This window comes from Diadema antillarum, unplaced genomic scaffold (genome assembly GCF_040938485.1).
Source record: "Diadema antillarum isolate AM-2024a unplaced genomic scaffold, OU_Dant_1.0 seq00001324_RagTag, whole genome shotgun sequence".
Lineage (NCBI taxonomy): Eukaryota > Metazoa > Echinodermata > Echinoidea > Diadematoida > Diadematidae > Diadema > Diadema antillarum.
In genome coordinates, this window is record NW_027272095.1 from 378,538 (window position 1) to 403,110 (window position 24,573).

The 24,573-nt window shown below is 37.7% G+C and overlaps 1 protein-coding gene across 1 annotated transcript; it reads left to right on the top strand.

Moving 5' to 3' along the window:
* The first annotated feature begins 19,313 nt into the window (after window positions 1-19,313).
* LOC139708289 (putative nuclease HARBI1) lies at window positions 19,314-21,488 on the top strand. The gene is made up of 3 exons (XM_071620255.1): window positions 19,314-19,563; window positions 20,448-20,637; window positions 21,308-21,488. Exons 1-3 carry the CDS (start codon window positions 19,314-19,316, stop codon window positions 21,486-21,488), a joined length of 621 nt encoding a protein of 206 aa, XP_071476356.1.
* The last annotated feature ends 3,085 nt before the right edge of the window (window positions 21,489-24,573 follow it).

Here is a 24,573-nt window from a genome sequence, read left to right on the forward strand (position 1 = left end):
TTCTTACCAGAAGCTACAGTTGAACATGTATGTTTGAATGTAATATGTTTTGGTGTTCTGATTATTATATCCCGTGTAAACTCTTTCTTCGTGTATAACTCGTGCATAAAATCATGGCGCCATCGTAATCACAGTATACATGGCTACGTTACAACTCATTCGCCTCGTGAGTCAATGCAGTATTCAAATATTCCGCTCAAATGGTTTTATAAACCTCTGTGGCGTGAACTTGTGATTTTACAATATCAATGTGGTTGCAACAGGGTTTTCGGTTGGCAATTCTCATTAGACCGATTCTTACAACATGTTTCTATCATACGCCCCTGTTCTTGTACCAATAGTTTCACCCGGCCCATTTAGGCATGTAACTTTAGCATGTACACGTACCATACACGTTTTGTTTCATCCATCGCAGCATTCTGAAAAGTGCTTGTGTAGCCAGCAAGAAAAAAAAAATGGACTTGTAAAGGCGTGTTAACAGCAAATTCATGCGTCGTTACAGGGCGAATATCATCTTTTTGAAATTATTCTATATCGACACCCAGGGAACCGGTGATGATGGTTCGTATGAGACACTGTTGATAGACCAGTGGGTATAAGGTTGTTAAGCTATTATTGGTCGCTGAGACTTCAATGCGTTTTCTTCATCCAATGGGATATTGGATTTAGCATCAGCTATAGAGTTGCTATTAATTCGGACCAAACGTTAGGTTTTGTAATCATTAACTGTACGATTTGAATCACTTGTTCTGTTACACCTAGAAGTAACGATGTTGCCACAAACACAATACACACGTGCAGAGAAAAAAAAACTACCCGCCCTCGAAGTGACTCTCATTTCCCCGTCGAATCGTACAGTGGTTAACCTAGCCAAAAATGGCCCAACGATCACTTTTTGCTCACTATTCTAAAGTCAGCGACACGCGTCTACCACGATATGATATCCTTTATTTCTTTATGGCGAGCTCAAGACCTATTAAGTACATGCATATTGCACAGCGTTTAGGAAAACAATGGCATCCTCTTCATATTGCAGAGCGTTTGACTTAACCTTGACATCGCTATGACATTGCACCACATATCGAAATGAATGACGTCATTTTTAAAAGTTGTGGCACGTGTCGGATGAAAATGGGGTGGGCTTGTGCTCTTCATCAACTAGTCATCCCGACACTTATCTGTATTTGCATATTGATACCATCATCTGCCCAAACTTCTCCCCTTGGTAAACCAAAGATTCTTTGAAGAGCCACCAAGAAAGAACGAATAACGATGTCGTGGCATGCTATCATGGCAGGGCAAGATAAATGGTAGGTTCTATGTTTAAATAATCCTGTAAGAAATTCCCCGGTAGTCATTGTATAAAGGTTGTAGGCTCGTGTTCACTATCAACTCGTACTTGGGATATACATGCGTCTTATTTATTGATACCATCATCGGCAGCTTGTGGGCTCCCCTATCGATCATCTCATTTGTACATACGACGCTTACTTGTCCAGTAAATTGACTGATATAGCTAGAAAGTGGCCAATGCAGCCGACAACACAGTCACATCGATGAAATGATAAAGCCTTGCTCTCTCTGAGCTGTATCTCCGTGCCTCTTAATACTTGTGATTGCACCATCTGTACGCAACGCAACACCTGCAAAATGTCCCCAGGAAGTAAACAAACAGGTAATTTTCCCTATCAAACATCGCCATGACATCAGTTTCCCCCATTGGCTTACGGTCAAAGCTCATAAAAGCAGCGGCACGCGACCGGTGTAACGATTGACCTGTTGACCCACCTCCTCTCGCTCATTTCTCGGTTGCCATTTGACCTCAGCGGTATGCGACTTGGGGGCAGAGGTTTCCGTATTATAAAGCTTCCGTTGTAGCTTCATATCCTAATTGAAAAAAAAAATGCCCCTCTCTCGTTCACTTATTGCTCACTCTCTTCAATTCACTTTCCCCATCAGGCAGTATGTAAGGGCGTTTCTGCGAGCCACGACACTATCCACGATCAAACCAAATGATGGCATTATGTTGTGCCATGTGTGGATGATGTCATTTTATTCTACGTTATGTCTTGGAATCGTTCATCTCACGATGTGCCTCGGCATAGTCTCCCGTGTCCTGTGCGCGACAAGCAAGACTTTCTTGTTTCCTAAGCAGGGTGGTCTCATACTCTTCTTCCTGGACCTAGTAACGCCTAAATCTCTCGGGCTTTCATCCAGATATACATTGTCTTGATACTTGATGTCCCACTGGTAAGCCAAAGGCTCGTTTAAGAGCCACTACGCATACAACAACAACAACAACAACAACAAAACGAATAATGGGTCGATACGCTCTCATGGTATGTATGAAATTATATGAAATTCCAGTAGGGATTACACCTACAGAAATTCCCCGGTAGTCGTTGTAGAACTGTCGTAAATGTTCGTGCTCACGATCAACTATACTCACACATCTATCTAGGGCCTATATTTATTGATACCATCGTCATCTTACGCACTCCATCTTACTTGTACTCGCTATTCTATTATAGGTTAGATCCTAATACACGCGTCCGCTGCAGCGATTGACCGGCGATTGGACCTCAATGGTATTGACCGTTATACTCCCTAACCGCTTATACTTACATTAAAAAACAGTAAAAATATATTTCTAAGCGCTTCGCAATACTCGCAATTGCGCCACCTGTACGCAACGCGACTTCAATGTTCCCAAAAGTAAACAAACCGGTATTTTCCCACCATGACCTCAGTTACTCCCGATGACTCACGGTCTAAGTTCAGACGGTGCAACGATTGACCTCTGACACGCGACTGTCCCAGTTCCGTAGCAGGCACAGCTGACCTCGTTGCCAATCCTCTCTCTCTCTCTCCCCTCGCACCGAGACCGAAGCAGACCCAACCGACCTCGTTATGGCTTTTGATCTCTCTCTCCCTCACTCTCAATTACATCGCTCACTCTCTTCAAATGCACCGGCTATAGGCATGCTGCGATATGCTCATCATATCATCAAACGGCGCTGCTGCGAGCTACCATATCACGCCGAATTATAGGACCTCCTGTTGCCACTATGTATGCCCACGACCGTCACGCTACATGTTGCGCCATGTGGTGATGCAGCGTCATTCCATCCATGTTGCAATCGATTATCTCATCCCCCCAAAACACCCACGTAATTGATCATTATATGATCTCATACTATGTCACGACATGTTGCGACATGGGCAGATATCTATCATTAATATTTTCTTGCGCCATGCGTTGCAACCGATGAATCATGATATAAACGCGACCATGATGTCACCCTATATGGTGCAATCGATGAGGTCATCTGTTACGCAAGAAATGATGTCATCATTTGCCTAATATAGCCACTGTTACGTAATACAACTGATGGTGCAATCAATTGCGCAATCTGGGCTGTCAGTCTCTAACCCCTATCTACTTATAAGAAATTAAAACCATCTGGTTCAACGTAGGGATAAATAGAAACAAAAAGGAAACAATGTAATGTTTCGGGATATTGCGCCCACCTGTCGTACAAATTTCTCCTGTATATCCTGAAACACACACACACAAGTAAATATCATTGAATGTCGCTCAGATATGCAAGTCGCCCCGTTGGCACAAACTCCCAGTGAACATGGATCTCAAAATGAAAGCTTAATATAGCCGAGATGTTGGACGAGTCCCGAGTATATACTCGGGCAGCTGTCTATGGGAAATGCGTGTTGTAGCAAAATCAAACCGTCCTCAACGGGTTAAAAAAACCCCAGTAAGTGATCAGTAACAATGCTCATGGTATGCCCTTACTCTAACTTTTGGCGTAAATCTGTACTTTCAAAAATGACCCGTCCGAACTTTTAATAAAAATTGGTATATCGGAAACGGGTTGCTTTATGATACAAGAGCAATTCCCTATGTTGTCATTACCTACGTTAAGACCGACATTTTCTGTTGATCATTATAAAGCACGATTGTGGTTACCCTTTTTCTACTGAAAATAGTGTACAGGAGGAATGATTCCACAATTTGTTGATAAAGTATATTTCAATAGTATCATTCACTGTGTTTCAAACCTTAAACAGATAAGATATTCACTGAGTCATTCACCAGATTTACAATATATCATTTGACCGTTGATATAGCGGTATACTTAACATGCAGTTAAAATGGACCATGTGGCAGCAGATGCTATGGCAATGGTAATGTGCGAGAGAATGTGTGGCAGTTTAAACATACATACCTAATGGATTCCTGAACATAGCACAACCATGTCAGTGGGCAATTGAAAATGGGAATGTGACTATACTTTTGGAAGTAGTGTACTTGTAAAGATTGAAAGAGTCGACTCATTGTAGGTTGGAGATGGAGAATTACCATTTTATTTATCTTTTTTTTTTAGTAATGTCATCTGACATCGTTAGTTCCATATGTTTCATATATGGAACCATCGGTAAGAAATCACTTGAGTGTGAAAGTGTGTGAAAGTGTGTGAAAGTGTGTTTTTTTATCATGCTATGTTCACAGTGTCAGGATTCCTGTCAACGAGATAAAATACAATAAATACTGCAAAAACATAACATAAAGTAATAAAGCAAAAAGATGAATGAAGTGTTCCTGAATCTATTATCCTGTAATTCGTAATCAAGCTCCAAAATTTTACCCAAACACGCATCCAAATCCAGATCAGCTTAAAATGCTGGTTATTTGTCGCTCTTCTTTGCCCATTTTACATTTTACATTTTTTCTTAAAATTCTGATATTTGTAAACACGATTATTAAACAGAATGCTACGATAAGTTACTAACAAGTAAGATTAGATTTAGAGTAATCTTGTCAAGATACAAGTAGTTTTTGATCTCTTTGGTGTAACATGTAAAATTTGGTTCTCAATGCACACAAATGGTAAAAGGTGATGTTGCTTTATTGCCATTCATCTATAGATATTAAGACACTAATAACTCACAGCGAGTATGTACGCCCTGATTCGAGGCATGCTTGGCTTTGATAATCATTATTTACCTTATAAGCGTTATCATCCAAATGAAACGCCACTTAACGCTATCGATATTCCCAGACATATAGTTTCCTTGTAGAAAAAAAAAAAGGTTCAAAGGTACGTAGTAACGTGCAGAAAACAGGAAACATAGAAATACCTGTTGGCAATATTGATGATGTTCTTGCAGAGGTATCCCTTGTAGACATAGGGAAGGTTGTGGTATCAGCACCTATAACACATGCGTGTATAGTAGTGGATTAATCATAAAGGAAAGGTCGGCATTGCAGGGATAACCACAAATAATATATTCGTTATTTGTTAATTTATGAATTCATTCATTCATTCATTCATTTATTTATTTAGCCATTCATAATAAAAAAAATATAGATTTATTTGTTAATTTATCCAGACATATCTTGTTTACACTCACTGCACTTCAAACAAAAGACGAAGTGATATAAGCTTGTGCATTTTCGTGGATTAATCGGAGGTTTTAAGTTCATAATACATTTTAGTTTACCTAACTATATTCTTAAAAATAAGTAAATAGAAATTTGACCTGTTCCTGACGAAAATTGTCCACTAAAGTATACTAAAGTATGCGACTTTCAAGTTTGAACGTGACACCACAGTAGTTGACTAGCCTGTGAAAGCTGAGTCAAGATATAATCAGAAATGTATTGTGCTGCATAGAAAGATAACATTTAGATAGTTTTGATAAATGTCGTGAGTAGGGTTTGGTACTGCTTCTGATTCTTTAAAGGGTCGAGATGATACAGATTACGGATATTCGTAGTCTCAGCGATCGGTTGTCATGGCAACCTCCACGGGGGGTTGTGATCAGTCAGTGAAGACTACCAATGAATACAATTATGACGAAGATGTATAATGACGATAGAGCCTTTGTTTCCTATGTCTTTGTTCTCCATTTACAGGTGGTAACTCCTCAGATTCATTCTCCTCGTTCTTGGCAAATATTGAACGAAATTGACAGAGCGTGAACTAGATAATGATATCCTAAAGAAACACTCGGAATCATATATTTATAAAGGGAATGTTTCTAAGAGATCATGGTTACCATAAACCTTTATCGACTTCTCCTGAAATAAGCCTGGCAGTGTACTTGCTGAGAGTTCTGGTCATCATCACATTGAGTATTAGCAGCGTGACAGTCGCTGAGAAATTCATTATCATAAGGGAAATACAGGGGGCACTCAAGGAGGTGGAGTGGGGATTGGGGTAACATTCCCGCATGTCTTGAAAAAAAAAATCCGAACCCCCTGTAATTAATGTACATACACATAAACACACACACACACACACATACACCTACCCCCCCCCCCCCCACACACACACACGCATACTCTGAGGAGTTGTTTTCGAAGACGTTCAATCCACTTTAATAAAATGGCGAAGAACCCGCCTTTTCATTTCGCAAGCTTTAAATGTTTTTACACAACGAATTATAACAACGAATGTATTATAACCCATAAGTTAAAGGTAGGGGATACCTTTTACAGACCTCCCAAAATGCAGCAAAACATTAAATATGAACCTCAGGGGACTTGCTTAGGCCACTGCTTAGAAATTTGGAAGTCAACAGTTATCTAAAATTTGAATAATGCACAAAACTCAACTTCTCAGTAGTTCTGTGTGTCAGCCACACTTAAGCCTTTTTGTTGCATTCTTCTGTATTTGTGATCTATAAGCACAAATCTAAAAGTACAAGATCTGATGTAATAACATAATAGAGTGCGTGGCACGAATGTATATAGAAATGTTAGTAAGTGTTGATGAACTTTCTTCACAAAATATACATGATGGACACACATGCAGTACATGGGTCTGCAAAGGTAGCCTATAGTAATGTACTGAAATTTACGGTGAGCCCCGAAAACAATTCAATTCAAAATCTAACGGTCGAAAAAATGTACTAAATGTTACCTTCCACTTTCAATACTTTATGGGAGTTTTTAATATGATACTCTCTTCAACATACCACTGTATTTATACAACTCTTCATTTAAGGCGTGCAAATGGGATTCCCTACCTTTAAGGAACTCTTTAATTACACGTATACACAAAAAATATTGTAATTACATAATATATGATTATTCGTATATTCATATCTACAATATTAGTAGACCAACCAAACCTCAAAAAAGGCTCTAGATAAGGATTCGACGGCATTTTTTGTTAATGCTCCGTTCTCATACTGAAAGTCTTGCAAAAATACTAAGGAATAGCGTACGGCCGGATGTCAAGCGTACTTTTGCCGAAAAATGTCATTTTTAGCCCAGAATTCAGAAGCATGTCAAAAATCACGATTTTGATTTTTTGCTTGCATTCAATTCATATTTGAAAGATTATGAGTTTCAATTGTCCCTTTTAATGAAATTGAAATTTGAATGTGTTTCCTTAGCATTTTAAAAGGTCATTTTGTACAGCCATATATGGGGCTCTCAAATGTTTGGGTGTTGTTTTCTCGAAATAATATTCACAGATTAATTAACGTTTTGTAAAGTTTGTTTTTCCAAGCTAATTAGATGATCTTCCAAAAGTAATTTAATGTTTTATAAAACTACAAATGCTTCTTTAATTGAATGTGTCAATATCATTTCTAGTTTTCTTGAAGAAATTGTTACTTTTAATAAAAACTCTGAACATGTTGGAACTCAGAAAATGCATTTTCGAGCATTTTCCAGTAGCCCCGCGCGGCTTGTGTGCGCGCAAATACTTAATACGTGTGCGTACGTCTATTAGCTACAGGTAAAATCTCGCGCGCGAGCAGCATGTTTCGGTCGTTGAGTTGGAAACGTGGCGATTGAAAAAGGGACTATTTCCTTCGAATCAATGTAAGTATAAATTAGTAAATAAATACATAGTTGGCATTATTGTACTTGATGTCCCCAGGGTACATCAACGTTTTTGGCCCAAAACCACTATTTCGGCGCAATTGGTCAAAAATCGTGTCGCTTATGTTCCTACTCACCTAGAAGAGATAAAAAGCTCTTTCAAAATGCCCCTGTCATTTTATGTGATGGCAAGGGACATATTAACAAAAACTGAAATCATTTCGAAGGCAAAATTGTACCACTAAGCCATTGGTGGAGGGTTAAGTTCGGCCAACAGGCTTAAAAGTGCATGTCGCCAACGATGATTTTTAATGTTTTCTCAACTTTGTGGGAAAATATGAGCATAAAGAGGAAGCTTACTCATGGTTTCAGAAAAGTGGCATAAGGTTCTATGAAAACCTAACACAACTTTTTAAACTAACCATTATTTATCAACAAAATAACTGATGGAAATGTGTCGCCAGATCCGCTGAAACATACGTTACCATCTTTGTACTGCCAACTTGGTTATGCTGTTACAATGAGTACTACACAATTGTATTGTTTTTCTGACCAAAAGGGGTGTAAGTTTATGTTAAAAGATATTTCATCACTCAGCTTCAAAAGACATGCGACTGCTAATCTCGCAAATATAGATTTTAAAAAGGTAGATTTAAGAGAAATAACATACGTTACCATCTTTGTAAAAAGTATGAAGGTGCATAGCTCTGAATGATTGTTCTAGAGTTGAGACTAATGGAGTAGATTGTCGTCATACCCATGGGTGGCAAAAGATTCATTATTATGTTGCTAACTTATACGATTCAATCCACAAGTGTAACATACGTGATGTAACTTACGTTACCACCAAATGACAGAAAGCTTAATTACACCATTAATTACCACCTAAATGTACATTTCTCGAATCTGTGCCGTCGATTTGAGGTCATGGGATAGCTCAGCAACTTCTTTCAATGACATCTTGAGCATTGGCAGCGCGCAAAATACCTTTACATTATGTGTTGAAAAACTGAGTAAGTATTTGCTTGTTGGAAATGTGTTGTTGTTGTTCATAGAATCATGCTTTACTTCTGTTTATTGTGTGTTTATTAAGTCAGTAGATTCCACCGTAAAAATCCAGTTATTACTTTGCTGTACAGGTTTATTCTTTTGAAATAAATCACTCAATTTATTACGTAACGTATGTTTCAAATTTTGGTAACGTAAGTTTCAAGATGTTGTCATGTTGATAACAGACAATCCACAGAAAAGCCCATTTAATTTGAGACAATTTAATTGTTGCAGTTATGATGTTGATGAGTTTCTCCGTCAAAACATATCAAATTCATTTACAGCTGTATGTTCTTGTTTGTTAGGAGGATGCAGTAAAAGGGGACATAATCATAGTATCTTTGAAAAAAATCGTTTGGTGGGCGTTGATGTTCAACTTGGCTTTAATGATGTCATATTCCAGGTATAAACAATGAATTTAACATTGTTTCAAGAAAATTCAATGAATACCTAATAAACTTAGGGATTACGCAGACCTCTACTTCAAAACTATTGGATCAGGTCCCTGCATTAATATAGTAACGTAAGTTTCTAGTTTGGGTAACGTAAGTTTCATCAATTCATGTCATTGAAAAAGGATATTTTAGAGAATGTGCGTGGATAAAAACAACATTTAATTGTTCTAGAACTATAGTTGAAGGAATTCCATGGGGAAATAAATCTTTTCAATTATATTTATCTTCGGTTATCATAAATCAATATGGTGACTTACTACTACCTATTTTTAAAGGAGAAAATTAACTCAAATTTGTGTCGTTATATCGTTGATGATCTCAAAGTGAAGAAAAACACACTTTGAATGAAGAAAAGGTAACAAAAATACATGTGCATTAAAGACATGTAATTTTAATTATTACTGAGTATACCATCATAGATCAGGCCTACATGATAATAATAATGCTAATAGTGATTATAGTGATGTATGTTTCAGTATTACCGGATGTTTAAGACATCAACATTTCTTGTTCTTCCTTCTCGTTAAAGTTAATGCAGTTTCAATGGGAAGAGCAGTGCTGAGATTAAAACCCCATATATCACGTATATAGGGAACATATATAAGCTGCAATCAGATTGGCGAAAAATCATATATCTAAGCAAAGATTCAAGAAAAAAAAAGACATGTACCCGTCGCGTAGTTGACAAAAAAAGAAGAAGCAAAGTCACGCATCTTTTTTTTTTTTAATTTACCCTATACCAGGGTAACTATAGGGGAGGGGGTTCGAGGTCCCCCGCCCCTTTGCCAGCAGTCAAAATATAAACAAAAGGAAATAAAAAGAAAAAAATGAATCGCAGAATTCTCCTCCCCAGTTTGAAATAAACAAATAAAAAACATGAAATTGGGCTTGTACTGGCAGCATAGAATTAAGCTGAAGCCTTTCTTTATATTTCTTCAATTTTCTTTTCTTTCTTTTTTTTTTCTTGCTTGTCAGTCGATGAAACCCGGTAAAAGAAATGAAACAAAAGAAAAAAATGGCACGGGACCTTTTATTTTTCTCCCTGTCAGGTGATTAAAACTGGAAGTAGTCGACTTTTTCTAACTCTGACCCCATCCCCCACCCCATGAAAATCCTACTTACGGGCCTGCCTGTAATCATTATCAGTACCTTTGTTGTGCATGTATAGCAACTTGTCCTTTCACTTTTCTTTTGAAAGATTAAAAAACATTTTTCCATGCAGGAGACAATTTCCAGATACGGCAAGAATTATTAATGCAAGACTTGTTATTCTTGTTATCCTTGTGGATTATACTGTCTTATAAATGCATACATAACAAGGACAATCAAGTACATCATTTCACTAATGACAATTTCATTCATCCTACCAAGTATTGTGCTAATGCAACTATGTAATTTGACGTTATTTCATCGACCTAATTTGCCATAGTCAACATAGTAAAGTGGTCATTTATTCAATTGACAAAGAACATTTCTTGGTTCCTTCTGTCCCTATCTCTTGTTTACCGAGTTCAGAAATTTCAAATACAAGCAATACGGCGTTATTGTTCATTATGAAGCACTTTAATAGAGTAACCATCCCGTTTCTGCCGTTTCTTATTGTTTCATTCAAGTGTTAAAAATTTTGTGAATACTATTGTATTGCATCTGCTATTTTCAAACTGTTCCTGCATAGAATAACTGTTGCGACAGCAAAGTTATGGAGTCTGTAAAGTTATGGATTCGAAACATATCTTTCAACAGCATGAAGTGATAGCTGAAGATAACAAGTTACAAGACATCAATATGAAGATAACACGTTACAAGACGTCAAGCATACGAAAACTTATGATAAAATTGAAGTGAAACCTACGTTACCCACCACTCGTTTTATATTACACGTACATCATGACAATATTTTCGTCCGTGAAGGCACGTGAAAGCATGTTCCCAACTCTTATCATTTCAATGCCATAAATTCATAAGTATGAAGCCAATTGTCTTCAAAATATCAACAGTAACGGATTAATGTTCTACTCCAGATTTTATACGCGGACATGTTATAAAGTCTTGCAGTTTTACAACTATTTCAATTGTAATTTTTGAGAATTGTATCACCATGATATTGCGACATCTTGTTATAATATACGTTCACTTAGAGTTGACGAGAAATTAATGTAAGAATATATACCAAAACCAAAAAGAAAAAGTACCAAAATCAGTTGCACATGTAGTAGTATTACCTTTGTAACTTACGTTACATTAACGTGAAACATACGTTACGTGGAATCTGACGAATATATTTTTGCGCACATAGATTCACATGTTTCATCGATGATACTCAAGAATTGGCTGGCAATTTGGGACTGATAAATGTTGAAAATATTTTCTGAAGAAAGTCTGAAATCAAATTATCGAGAAAACAAATGAACATTACATGAAATAAGATTTAACACAATAGGACATGCTGTGTTCAGTATAGCATACAGGTCATTTGCCATCCTTCCCATCTGCGGGCAGCATTTACAAACATGGCAGCCGATGGTATACTTCACATCTGACGCATAATTATCTCAATCATAGACTGTAGTCACCAATCTTAAAGCATTTGAAATAGAATGACATTGGTAACGTATGTTACATGATGAAATCTACGCCCTATGAAAGAAATTATCACACCACAAAAATAAAGCAAGATTGTGTGTTCATATTTTTGAACTACAAACTTGAATATTTGTGTCATGGATTGGTATAAAAATGAAACCTATTCTAAAAACTTTAATTTTCGCGTTTTGCGATTGTCCAATTGTGCCGAAATAGTGGTTTTGGGCCTTTTACGTTTAGAAATACGTACGATCATGGAGCGGCTACTGTCGTTGGGAGAGAGATTGCTAGCGGTAGCGCTCTTTTGTAGTTTAGTGTGACCGTGAAAGTAGTTCCAGTTGAACGGGGGTTCGGGGGTGTCCCCCGTATCTAATCTCACATCGTTCGCTATCAAAGCTTGAGAGCTAAAGCTCGTCTCTCTATAATTACTTGCACTTGGTGCCCCCAAAAACGCGTGAAAGCAGTTCCGGTGAAGTAAAAAAGCATTTCTAGCCGCCCTTCATTCACATCGATACCGACACTTAATTTAACCTTGATAGCTAAAAGCTCGTCTCTCTATATTTACTTGCACTTGGTGCCCCCAAACAATCCCCATTATTCAGAAGTTTGTATTCCACTAACCCCGTTTTCCCCTCTTTTTCTAGTTCTAGCCGCGCAAGCCTTCATTCACATCGATAGCGAATTAAGCTTGATATAGCTAAAGCTCGTCTCTCTATAATTACTTGCACTTGGTGCCCCCAAAAACGCGTGAAAGCAGTTCCGGTGAAGTAAAAAAGCATTTCTAGCCGCCCTTCATTCACATCGATACCGACACTTAATTTAACCTTGATAGCTAAAAGCTCGTCTCTCTATATTTACTTGCACTTGGTGCCCCCAAACAATCCCCATTATTCAGAAGTTTGTATTCCACTAACCCCGTTTTCCCCTCTTTTTCTAGTTCTAGCCGCGCAAGCCTTCATTCACATCGATAGCGAATTAAGCTTGATATAGCTAAAGCTCGTCTCTCTATATTTACTTGCACTTGGTGCCCCCAAAAACGCGTGAAAGCAGTTCCGGCGAAGTAAAAAAACATTTATAGCAGCCCTTCATTCACATCGATACCTAATTTAACCTTGATAGCTAAAGCTCGTCTCTCTATATTTACTTGCACTTGGTGCCCCCAAACAATCCCCATATTTCAGAACGTTTATTCAGAAGTTTGTATTCCACTAACCCCGTTTTCCCCTCTTTTTCTAGTTCTAGCCGCGCAAGCCTTCATTTACATCGATAGCGAATTAACCTTGATAGCTAGAGCTCGTCTCTCTATATTTACTTGCACTTGGTGCCCCCAAGAACGCGTGAAAGCAGTTCCGGTGAAGTAAAAAAACATTTCTAGCGGCCCTTCATTCACATCGATACCTAATTTAACCTTGATAGCTAAAGCTCGTCTCTCTATATTTACTTGCACTTGGTGCCCCCAAACAATCCCCATATTTCAGAACGTTTTCAGAAGTTTGTATTCCACTAACCCCGTTTTCCCCTCTTTTTCTAGTTCTAGCCGCGCAAGCCTTCATTTACATCGATAGCGAATTAACCTTGATAGCTAGAGCTACGTCTCTCTATATTTACTTGCACTTGGTGCCCCCATAACTTTTTTTTTGTTCCGCGATATACGGTATCACGCGCGGATAGATATCTCAAGTTCGTGCATGCTGTAGCATGCGAGAGGGTTGCGAGAGATCGCACGGGAAGCAAAACCCAAGCGATCTCTACAGTAAGCTTGATAGCTAGAGCTCGTCTCTCTATATTTACTTGCACTTGGTGCCCCCATAACTTTTTTTTCTTCCGCGATATACGGTATCACGCGCGGATAGATATCTCAAGTTCGTGCATGCTGTAGCATGCGAGAGGGTTGCGAGAGATCGCAAGGGAAGCAAAACCCAAGGGATCTCTACAGTAAGCTTGATAGCTAGAGCTCGTCTCTCTATATTTACTTGCACTTGGTGCCCCCATAACTTTTTTTTCTTCCACGATCTGCCGAATCACACGCGGATGGATATTTCAGGTTTGTGAATGAATAGATTGCGACGACAGGGATGCTATTCCTAAGGTAAAAACGCTGATGTCCCCTGGGGGCATCAAGTACAATTATGCCCTGAGACTTGGTAAATATCAAGGTTCAAGCGCTAGTAGAATCTAACGTTAGGCCGATGTCTTATGACTGTATATCGCACCGATCCCGTGGGCATGCCTACCACCCCCAGGCCGCCGCCCGACCGTGCCGGCGGTGCTTGTTAGTGGAACACCGATTACTAGTATTCCGTATTGACACGGTGCGAAAAGAGGCCTACATTTATCGGTCTACGTCTAGATTTAGATGTCTTGTTCGTTCGATCGATCTAGGTTTCTAATCTATGGCCTCATCACATGCGGTTAGACTGAATCCTCGTCTAACGTTAGGTCTAATCTATCTAACGGTTACACTCTCTCTAACTGTCGACATTTGCTATCGTTTTATAGGGGTTAGAAACTACTGTTCAGTGTTTAAAGATGTAGGCCTACGGCTACGCCTGTTATGCCAAACCCAAAACAATTTAAAAATTCAATCGAGCTAGGCCCTAATCACAATAGCACTAGAACTAGCAGTTGTATAGACAGTACAGGCCCACTACTAGTTATACTACTAACGTTAGATGTATTAATTTGTAGGGCTAGAGCCAGGTCTAGGGCAAGGGACTGTAACAACGCTAACGTTAGTCTAATACAGAAGGTGTAGAACCCACATGTAGACTAGATCTACGAACGTTTAGAGTCTAATCAAATACTATACCTGTATAAAATCTAGCGGGTCTGAAGTATAAATAGCTGGCGTCTAGAATTAGGATCTAACCTTAGTCAAGATCTGGGCCACTGATTCTACCTAACGTTAGAGATTTCTAGTAACCTACTAGATATCTAGGCAGTTTTGTCATAAAGACCCAGCTAACAAGGCCTAGCTAGACCTAAGTTTAGACATCTAGAGGTTCTAAAATCTATGCGTATATTTTATATATCTAACGTTAGACTAACTTTTGATCGAAGTAAAAGTTCACGTTAGATCTAACATTTCTAATTCTATCTTGATCTAACATTAGAATATCCTAACATTAGCTCCAACATTAGCACTAATACCGGTACTAGTCTCTAGAGCAGAGGTTTAAGGTTGACTCCACTCTTTATGGTACTGTAGACCTAACGTTACATGGGTTTAGAAAAAGAGTCTAGGATTTAGGCCTAACGTTAGGTGTTTTATATATAAAAGCTAGTCTACAACAAATAAGTGATCTTGCCATTCGAATATGCCCGAAAGAGAGAGAAAGAGAAAGTGTTCAGTCCTGACTGCCAACCTCTCCTAATCTGTGAATCATTTACATGCACTCTTCTAGTTTACAAATAGCCCGACCAGACGCTGTAAGTATGATGTCGCGACGTACTACGTACAGCGACTGGGCTGTGTGTAATAGTTTACAAATAGATCTAGTCAAAAAGGAACTATTTAGAAATGTCTTTACTCATAAGTACCAACTTCTCATGTTAATGTCTCATAGAATAAAGGTTCATTTGAAAAAAATATGTAAATATCATATTTTTAATGGATCGTTTATACTGACTCACTGAAACCTGAATATCTTTCTTCTTCTTTTTTAAATTTTCAAAAAGCTAAAAAAAAAAATCACATCTCAATAAAAGAGATTTGCATAGGGAATAAAGAAAATTATGTCAATGCCAAGATGCCTTTTCAAAACAATCAAATTTCAGATTATTATTTTTTGTTCACTGTTAGCTTATAACGCTCTGCTTTAATGCACTTGTCAATGTAATGACGCACCCCACTACCCCCGGACATGGGTGCGTCATGGTCATTTTTTGACTGACCACACGGGGTTTTTGACGGACACCACAGTCACTTTTTGACGGACATAACGCTGCAAGTGACGAACACCACAGTTACTTTTTTGACGGACAACACGTTGAAAGTGACGCACACCTCGGTCACTTTTGTGACGGACATCCTCGGTACATTTGACGCACCCCCGTAAATACTGAAACGATTTTTGCATACGTTTTATTCAAGCAATTTCATTTTCTTTTGGTTCGTACACATAATTTGTAAAAGTTTCGGCAAGTTTCCCTTACCATGTAAGCACCGGCCGTATTGTCATTCACCGTACATCACGCTGCTGCTACGATATTCCGAACAGTAGTATGTATTCTGTGCATGCAATCCATACATGACAATTACATGTTCCCATGTGTGCAGAATGCGCTGTGTGTGCGCGGCCATTGCTAGTGCGGTGGATGCATACTGCTGCAGCGCAGGTAGGTACACACCACGCCACGGCATTCATATTCCCGCTCGAGTACTGCGTAACTACTGTCATAACAGCCTAGTCGCGGTACGTAGAGATCTTGGGTGGTATTCTGTAAGGATCCTAGGACAGCTCTCGCTCCTAAATACGCGATTGGTATTCTGTAACACCGCGCGTAGGAGGAGAAATAGGATAGTGACGTCAGCCTCTCCCAGCCAGCTCCCAGCTAAGGATAGGGGCGTAACTTGGCATGTTAATTATATGTAAATGAGATCCTAAGATAGGTGGTATTCTGTAAGCGCAAGTAGGATCAAGTTTAGGCGCAAAATGAAGGATAGGTTCCACGCAATCTTTCTCCGGTGCATTACTGTTTTTTTCATAGACAATACAGTACAATACAATACATTAACGTATGAGAAGGAGATCTATGAACATATTATAGCCATGGCTGCGTTCTTGTTTTACGCTCGACGTCGGCAGCGGGCCGAACGTCGCGCAGACGCATGCGTGCAAGTTGGTCGGCATCGTTACGTAACTCCAGATGAGTTCCGACGTCATCACCGCATTGATGCCGGAGACTTTCAAGACTTGTGTAATGAGATCAGGCATGATGACGGCATCGCTCGCATACGAAGAGGAGAACGGTCACTTCCCGTGAATGTCCAAGTGGCCAGTTGTCTCAGTTTTCTTGCAAGCGGCTCCTTCCAAAACGTTTGCGGAGACGTGACGGCCATTAGCCAGCCCGCTCAAAGCAGGATTGTCGCAAGTGTGACGGATGCGATATCGCGGCGAGCTGCGCTGTACATCGGTTTCAACAGGTGTGTATTCTTTTTTTTTAATCACAATCAATATACATAGTTAAAATGGTAACGATTAAAAAAAAATAATTAGCTTTATAATGATAATATGTTGACAGATTAACTCTTTCTCCATTTCTTCCTTTTTAGCTCTTTTTTTCTTTTTGTTTCTTTTTTTTTGAGATAAAGTAATCTGAGAATGGATTGGGCTGGACCGCTGGTACCCATATTGATAAAGTTCCATCATTACTTGCAATAGTTTCAAGTTTCAAGTTTCAAGTTTATTTAACCAATTAATTAAACATATGATATTTTACAAAAGGATACAGCACTAAGAATAATGAATGGTTTGGGACTCGGGTCCCGGATAAACATATGTGACCCTGCACCTCAAAACAAACAAAAAGTCGCCAGACATGAGTTTTTAGTTAAGACCATATTCTGAAAGAGCAGACTTTAAGCTTTAAAATGATGTATAAATCAAATCAAATGGACTTTCCTAACCTGTCTAAATATTGGAAAGAAAGCACAAACTCAGGAAAAGTGTGAACTGAGAAAAGAGGCTCTGAAGTACAGTGCCTATTCAAGCGCTTAATCTTTACCAAACTGTGCTGGCTGTGCGATGAATGGGACAAAAAACAGGAAGTAAACCACCAGAGTAACAACAATGAAGGGATTATCAGATTAAACTGAAATTAAGCATGCCTCATTAACACATGCTGTCCATAATTAATGCCAACTTTCAAAGCAGTAGCACTATTCTTTCAAAAGTTATTAGAGTTGAAAGTGAAGAGTGTGGACAAGGTTTTTCAGAAATGAAAAAGGTATTCTAAAGACACACCTAATCACACTATTCTACCAAAAATGTTCGAGATAGCTGCTCAAAAAACACACTTTCCTGCCCGTTTTATGATACCAAATTTTAGCATAATGTAAAAGAAGACCCGCTCTTTCAGAAAATATGAAAAAGTCAAGTTCGGCTAGGTTGACCCATTTCACTTATTTTCAGTCCTCATGCAAAATCAGTGTGTGCGACTTTATGTTCGTTTTGAGGTGCATGGTCACATATAAAACAAAACATACTAAAGTTTTAAACATACTAACAAGAAGTGTAATAATATAACGATATATATACATATATATATATATATACAATATATATATGTTTATATATATATATATATATATGTGACCCTGCACCTCAAAACAAACAAAAAGTCGCCAGATATGAATTTTTAGTTAAGACCATATTCTAAAAAAGCAGACTTTAAGCTTTAAAATGATGTATAACTCAAATCAAATGGACTCTCCTAACCTATCTAAATATTGGAAAGAAAGCACAAACTCAGGAAAAGTGTGAACTGAGAAAAGAGGCTCTGAAGTACAGTGTCTATTCAAGCGCTTAATCTTTACCAAACCGTGCTGGCTGTGCGATGAATGGAACAAAAACAGGAAGTAAACCACCAGAGTAACAACAATGAAAGGATTATCAGATTAAACTGAAATTAAGCATGCCTCATTAACACATTCTGTCCATAATTAATGCCAACTTTCAAAGCAGTAGCACTATCCTTTCAAAAGTTATTAGAGTTGATAGTGAAGAGTGTGGACAAGGTTTTTCAGATATGAAAAAGGGATTCTGAAGACACACCTAATCACACTATTCTACCAAAAATGTTCGAGATAAACTGCTAAAAAACACACTTTCCTGCCCGTTTTATGATACCAAATTTTAGCATAATGTAAAAGAAGACCCGCTCTTTTAGAAAATCTGAAAAAGTCAAGTTCGGCAAGGTTGATCCATTTCACTTATTTTCAGTCCTCATGCAAAATCAGTGTATGCGACTTTATGTTCGTTTTGAGGTGCACGGTCACATATATATATATATATATTAATTGTTGAGCAGTGTGTCGCGTCGCCATGTTGACAGGGTAATATGTTCCTCTTTTTTATTCGTTTTTGTAAAAGCAATTTCAGAATTGCTATGTCTGGTACCCTCCTTGAGTTCATTTCTTGTAATTTGCTACCTTGTCATGTGACTACCGTAATGTAGTTGGCTTTTTTATATCATGTCTTTATATCATTTCTTTTTAACATAGCACCGAAATAATCTGTCTGTTTTTATAATTGTGAATGTAAAACATGTGCAATATAGATATGTTTTTGATAAACCTGTTCAATTCAAATCAATTCAGGTATGAAACCCTTCTCACAACAAAAGCGAAGTTTGCGAGGATCGCCGGTATGCCCAACTGTGTAGGGTGCATTGACTGCACACACATATACCTCCGTGCCCCCAACAACAATGCACAAGTCTACATCAACAGGAAAGGCCGGGCGAGCATTAACACACAGGCAATAGTAGACGCGGATTTGCGTTTCGTCAACGTCGTCGCTCGATGGCCGGGTTCAACACACGATGCATTTATCTGGGAAAACAGTCATGTTTGCCAAGATTTTCGTAACGGCAGATTCCCGTCTGGATGGCTCCTCGGTAAGTCTATGATTTTATATTTTATAAAAGAAGTTATGAATGCATTCTTAATCGTGAGTTCTATGTTTGTATATAGGCCCTATTATACTTCTATACGCCCCTTATTTAATTGGAATATAATTTATTTATTATGCAGAGATAGAATAATTATTTTGTTATAGTTTTATACATTTTTCTAACATTGATGATGGTCTTGTGAATGGTAAAAACGATATTGTGATATGAGGTGAATATGATATGTTCTGTTCAACGATGAGAACAGAGGTTTTTATAGGGACAGTTGCAATGGATTGTCGATGATGTGTATATATTTTCAAGCCGGTCAATAAATTCAACACACATGACATGCGAACAGTCGTCACTTTTTGAGTTGTATTTCATCAACATTGATAGTGTATTTTAAACAGCGGAGATTGTGCGATATATCATAAGCATTATACATAATGTTTGCGGTATATCTGTAATGTTGGTGTGTTTTTTCTTTTGCTTTTTTGCTTAATGAAGATTTTTATTCACGTCTAAGTGTACAACACGTGTGGTAAGTTTCACAAAAGTCCTTTCGCTCATAAAACACACTTATGGAAGTTAGCCTTCATGAAATCTGTTTCACATCACTTATAGACTATACATATAGCTCCGTTATTAGCGAGTTACCTTCGTCATTCTGATATTAAAGACTTTTGATACAAGATATCTGATGACTCCATGAAACGGAACGTTATCAAGTCTTTTCATCTATTGTATACGCTATATTTCTTTATATAATATATATAATATATATAATATATAATATATATATATATATATATATGTATGTATATATATATATATATATATATATATTTGTTTGTGTGTGTGTGTGTGTTTGTGTAATTGATCTACAGGTGATAGTGGTTATGGTTTGCAGCCGTGGCTCCTTACCCCTATTCTACGGCCACAGTCAGCAGCAGAAGAAAGGTACAACAACTCACTGACATCTACTCGTACGTGTGTGGAACGCGCTTTCGGTCTCTTAAAGGCTAGATTCAGATGCCTGGATCGGTCAGGAGGTGTTCTCTGTTATTCACCAGAGAGGTACGTAGTCACGATCAGTTCTAAGATGAGCTGGAGTCTTAGAAAATGTAGAGAAATTACTCCTAATGTTTCTTATGAGGTATTTTTCATTAGTGTGGAGGTATGAGCACAATCCATCTTCAATGAAATTTAAATTACAAATGTACATTAATTTAGCTCAAAATTAATGTTGAATGGTTTAAGATAATGCCATTATGCTTTAACAACGTTCTTTAAATATTAACGCCGACTTACATACAAGTGTTCATTTTTTCGTTGATAAAATGGCTTGGGTTGTACAACAAATCATAAATACACATGTAGATATAAATTTGAAAAAAGGTATTGATATTAAAAAGCACCTAAACTTAATGCCATTAATTTAATATCGCAAATGATTATACTTTCACAATAGCATCATGAAAAATATGTAGACATGCCTCATACCGCAGAAAAACTTCTGAGACGATTGACTGTCACTTTTCAAAAAATCCAATTTCCCTTTGTTGATTTATACATTTCATTTATTTAATGTGATACTCAGTAAACGAAAGAATTTTGTTTTTGACTATAAAATGTGATAGTTCTCATGTAAACGTACTACTTTCCTCTGTTCCTGTTCGAATATTCAACAGTGAATTTGATATTACATTGTTTTTATTATTGATTTCATGCTTTCTGTACATTGCAGAGTCTGCAAGATCATCCTTTCGTGTTGTGTACTGCACAATATGTGCGTAAACCGCCAACTACCCTTGCCGGATGGTTTGGTAGTCCAACCACACGATCCTGATCAGCATGAACAACCAGTCGCACATCATCATGGAGGAGTCGACGCAAGAAATCGTGTCATCCAAACTTTCTTTAGTTAAAGAATGTACAAGTATTTTGTCGGAACAAAATTTAATGCACCTCCAACAAGATAATCAGACATGAAATGCTGATTTCGTTCTTTTGTTTTCAATTGTACAATGTATACGTCTAGAGACATAGAATTTTATAAGCATTAGATATATAACAGCGTGTCATGAAGGAAAGTCCCCCTGATGGATGAGTATTCCCGCTTGGATGTGGCTGTGACTCTCGTGGGTGTATGAAAAGCCGCCTGGTGGAGATAAGGAGATAATAGAAACAAAGAGAAATGACAAACAGGTTTCCACTCTTCAAAATGTTCAATATTGCAAAAGTATGCACATGGTATACGGAGTTGCTTAAATGTAGTGAAATCCATTGCACTACAGGCATTTGCATTATATCACATCAGGTTTCAAAACAATATATGTTATGAAAAAAAAAAACTTCAATGATTAAAACACTACATTATAATGTAATTGGAATTTGTTACATGAATTATTCATTTCAAGACTCCTTCGTTGCGATAGTCGCCTTCAAATTGCAAATTGCTCGTTACTGGCGTAGAAACATCAAACGTTCTACAACTCTTGGATAGTATTGAGATGTATTCTATTTGTGACAGTGTCATCGGAGATATTTTGCTCAGAAATATGAGAAGAATGACAAATAAAATAATTTGTATAGTTCCACACCATTAAACCTAATTAAGTTACAAAAAAAGATTCCAGTTTGAAAATCAATGATAAACACGTTAGTAAAATAAATCCTGTATTTTCGAACAAATTTTATTTAAATCTTCTGCATATACTATAGCACATGTTCTTTTACCATGGCATAAAACTTGATCTCAAACCTGACTTGACTGCCGAGCGGCCATGCATTAGAGATTAAAGAACCAAAGCGTACAGAGTATAATACAATTGGCCCGATTTTACTTCATCGAGTAAGGCAGGTATAGGGGTGAAGGAATGGTACCGCAGCGTGTAGAATAGCACAGCTTAGTTTTCCATGACGATTGTATTGTTAGTATACATGGATAAACTATGCTATTCTACACGATAGGTTAAAAGAAATGCGTATATACTTCACGATTTACAAATGTGTTTTATTTTTGTTCCATATAAATAATAATTATGATGATATATCATTATTATCATATTATTGTTATCTATACGAAAAAAAATAATTTTGGATTGAGCATAGCAGAGATAATAAAACATGATAGAAACAAATCACGAATAAGAACAAGACAACTACAACATACATTAAGACATAGAAAATAATTTAGGCCCCCTGATGATTTCGTTACACCATCCATGTCAGAATTGTCATATAGATCTTTGTAGTCCAGATGACCAATAACACATAATGATTATGAGGATGGAGTAGAAAAAAAAAAACCACTTCGACATGTTTTTCAAAATAGTTGCAATATGACTTTTAATATGCTCAGTCCTTTCCCCTTCTTTGAGTTTAGGAAATCCTTTATTTTGCTCCCAGCTAGACTTTCTCTTTTGTCAATTCTCCTCTCCAAAGAAAAGTTATTGGTCTTAAGACTTTGTGAGTTTGGCATTACTATCTCCCGTTAGTGATCAGTTCCTCTCCATCCCCGAAGCACCACACCAAATTTTTAAGGGGAATGACGTGTTTTTGCCCTCTGATCCGTTAACACGAAATGACAACCTGAGCTAGAAGATTATTCTCCTGGCAGAATTTCAATCTCTTTTATTTTAATGCAGTTTAGTGGAGTGGATCAGAGAAGAATTTCAAAGACAAACTTAGCGACGATCCAGAACAACGAGGGCATTGGATGTCAGAAGGAAATTAGTATCCACTTGGTTTATAATTTTTGTTGACCAGGAATAAATAATATGCTTGAAGAAGGGAAACAGAGAAAAGGAAATAAAGAAGCTAAAAGACAGTGGGTTAGATAATCAGAACTTGAAATGAATCATGGAAAATATAGTTTTCAACAATAACAACAACAACTACAAAAAACAAATGCGAGGAGCAAATGGAATATTTAACCCGAAAAAATATTTTTTTGTGAAAATAAAACCCCGAAATAAGATTTAGCCAATGAAACGTTTTAGGAAAAGGAATTTTATAGGTAAATAAGTTATAACCGAACATGTTTAAGCCGAGGAAATCAGTTAGATTTGCAAGCACAAGGGGAGCGGCTATGTAGTGAATCAAGGGCTGAAGAGTATTCTAGATTACGAAGAGTTATGGGATGAGTGAGATATCAATAATTATTTTGTTTATGAGAAAAAAAAATGTGTAATCTTGTTTCTGTGTCGCGGCCTATAATACGGGAAGGCATGTCGTTCAATGAATATGGTGTAGGCATCATCCATGTTAATTTCATCCTTCTCCCGCATTTTAAAACACATTTTACAATCAATAATGTGTATGTCCTAAATAAAATTAATCCGTCACTTCCATTAACCTAACGAAAGGTTCACAAGATGAACGTTTGTTGCTGTCACTCGCATCTAACCATCCCCCCCCCCCCCCATAAAAAGAAACAAAGCCTATAATGCCATTCAAGACACGTCATGCGTGTTATTGGTTTGTCACAATTCCAATCTGCAATCTAAACATAATTATGATTACAATAAATAAGGTCTGATTGTTGATTCATACCATTATTTTCTCGTATTTAGTAGTTCGATGACGTCTCTCTGCCGAAGCGAATCTTCTCCATTTCCAGCCGTTCCCGCTCCATGACCAACCTCTCTTTCTCGACTACCAGCCTCTGCTCTTCAACCGCTAAACGGCGCTCCTCTATTTCAACCCTCTTCTGTTCTGTCGCCAACCTCTCCTTTTCCACGTCTAGTAACTGTTTGCAGTCGTCGTCGTCATCACAGCGGGCGGCGGATGACGATCTCGAAGGTGTTGATGAAGATGATTCGCTTCGTCGTTTCTTACCGCATGCGAAAGCTATAATACATATAAACGACAAAATCATTAATTCGTATACATATACTTGCTGCATGAAGTACATCGAGATCTAAATTTGACAAAATGTATGATCATGATTGCGCCTGCACAATTTCAATCAATGAGTTATTTATTCTACAACATAATATGTGAAATGAG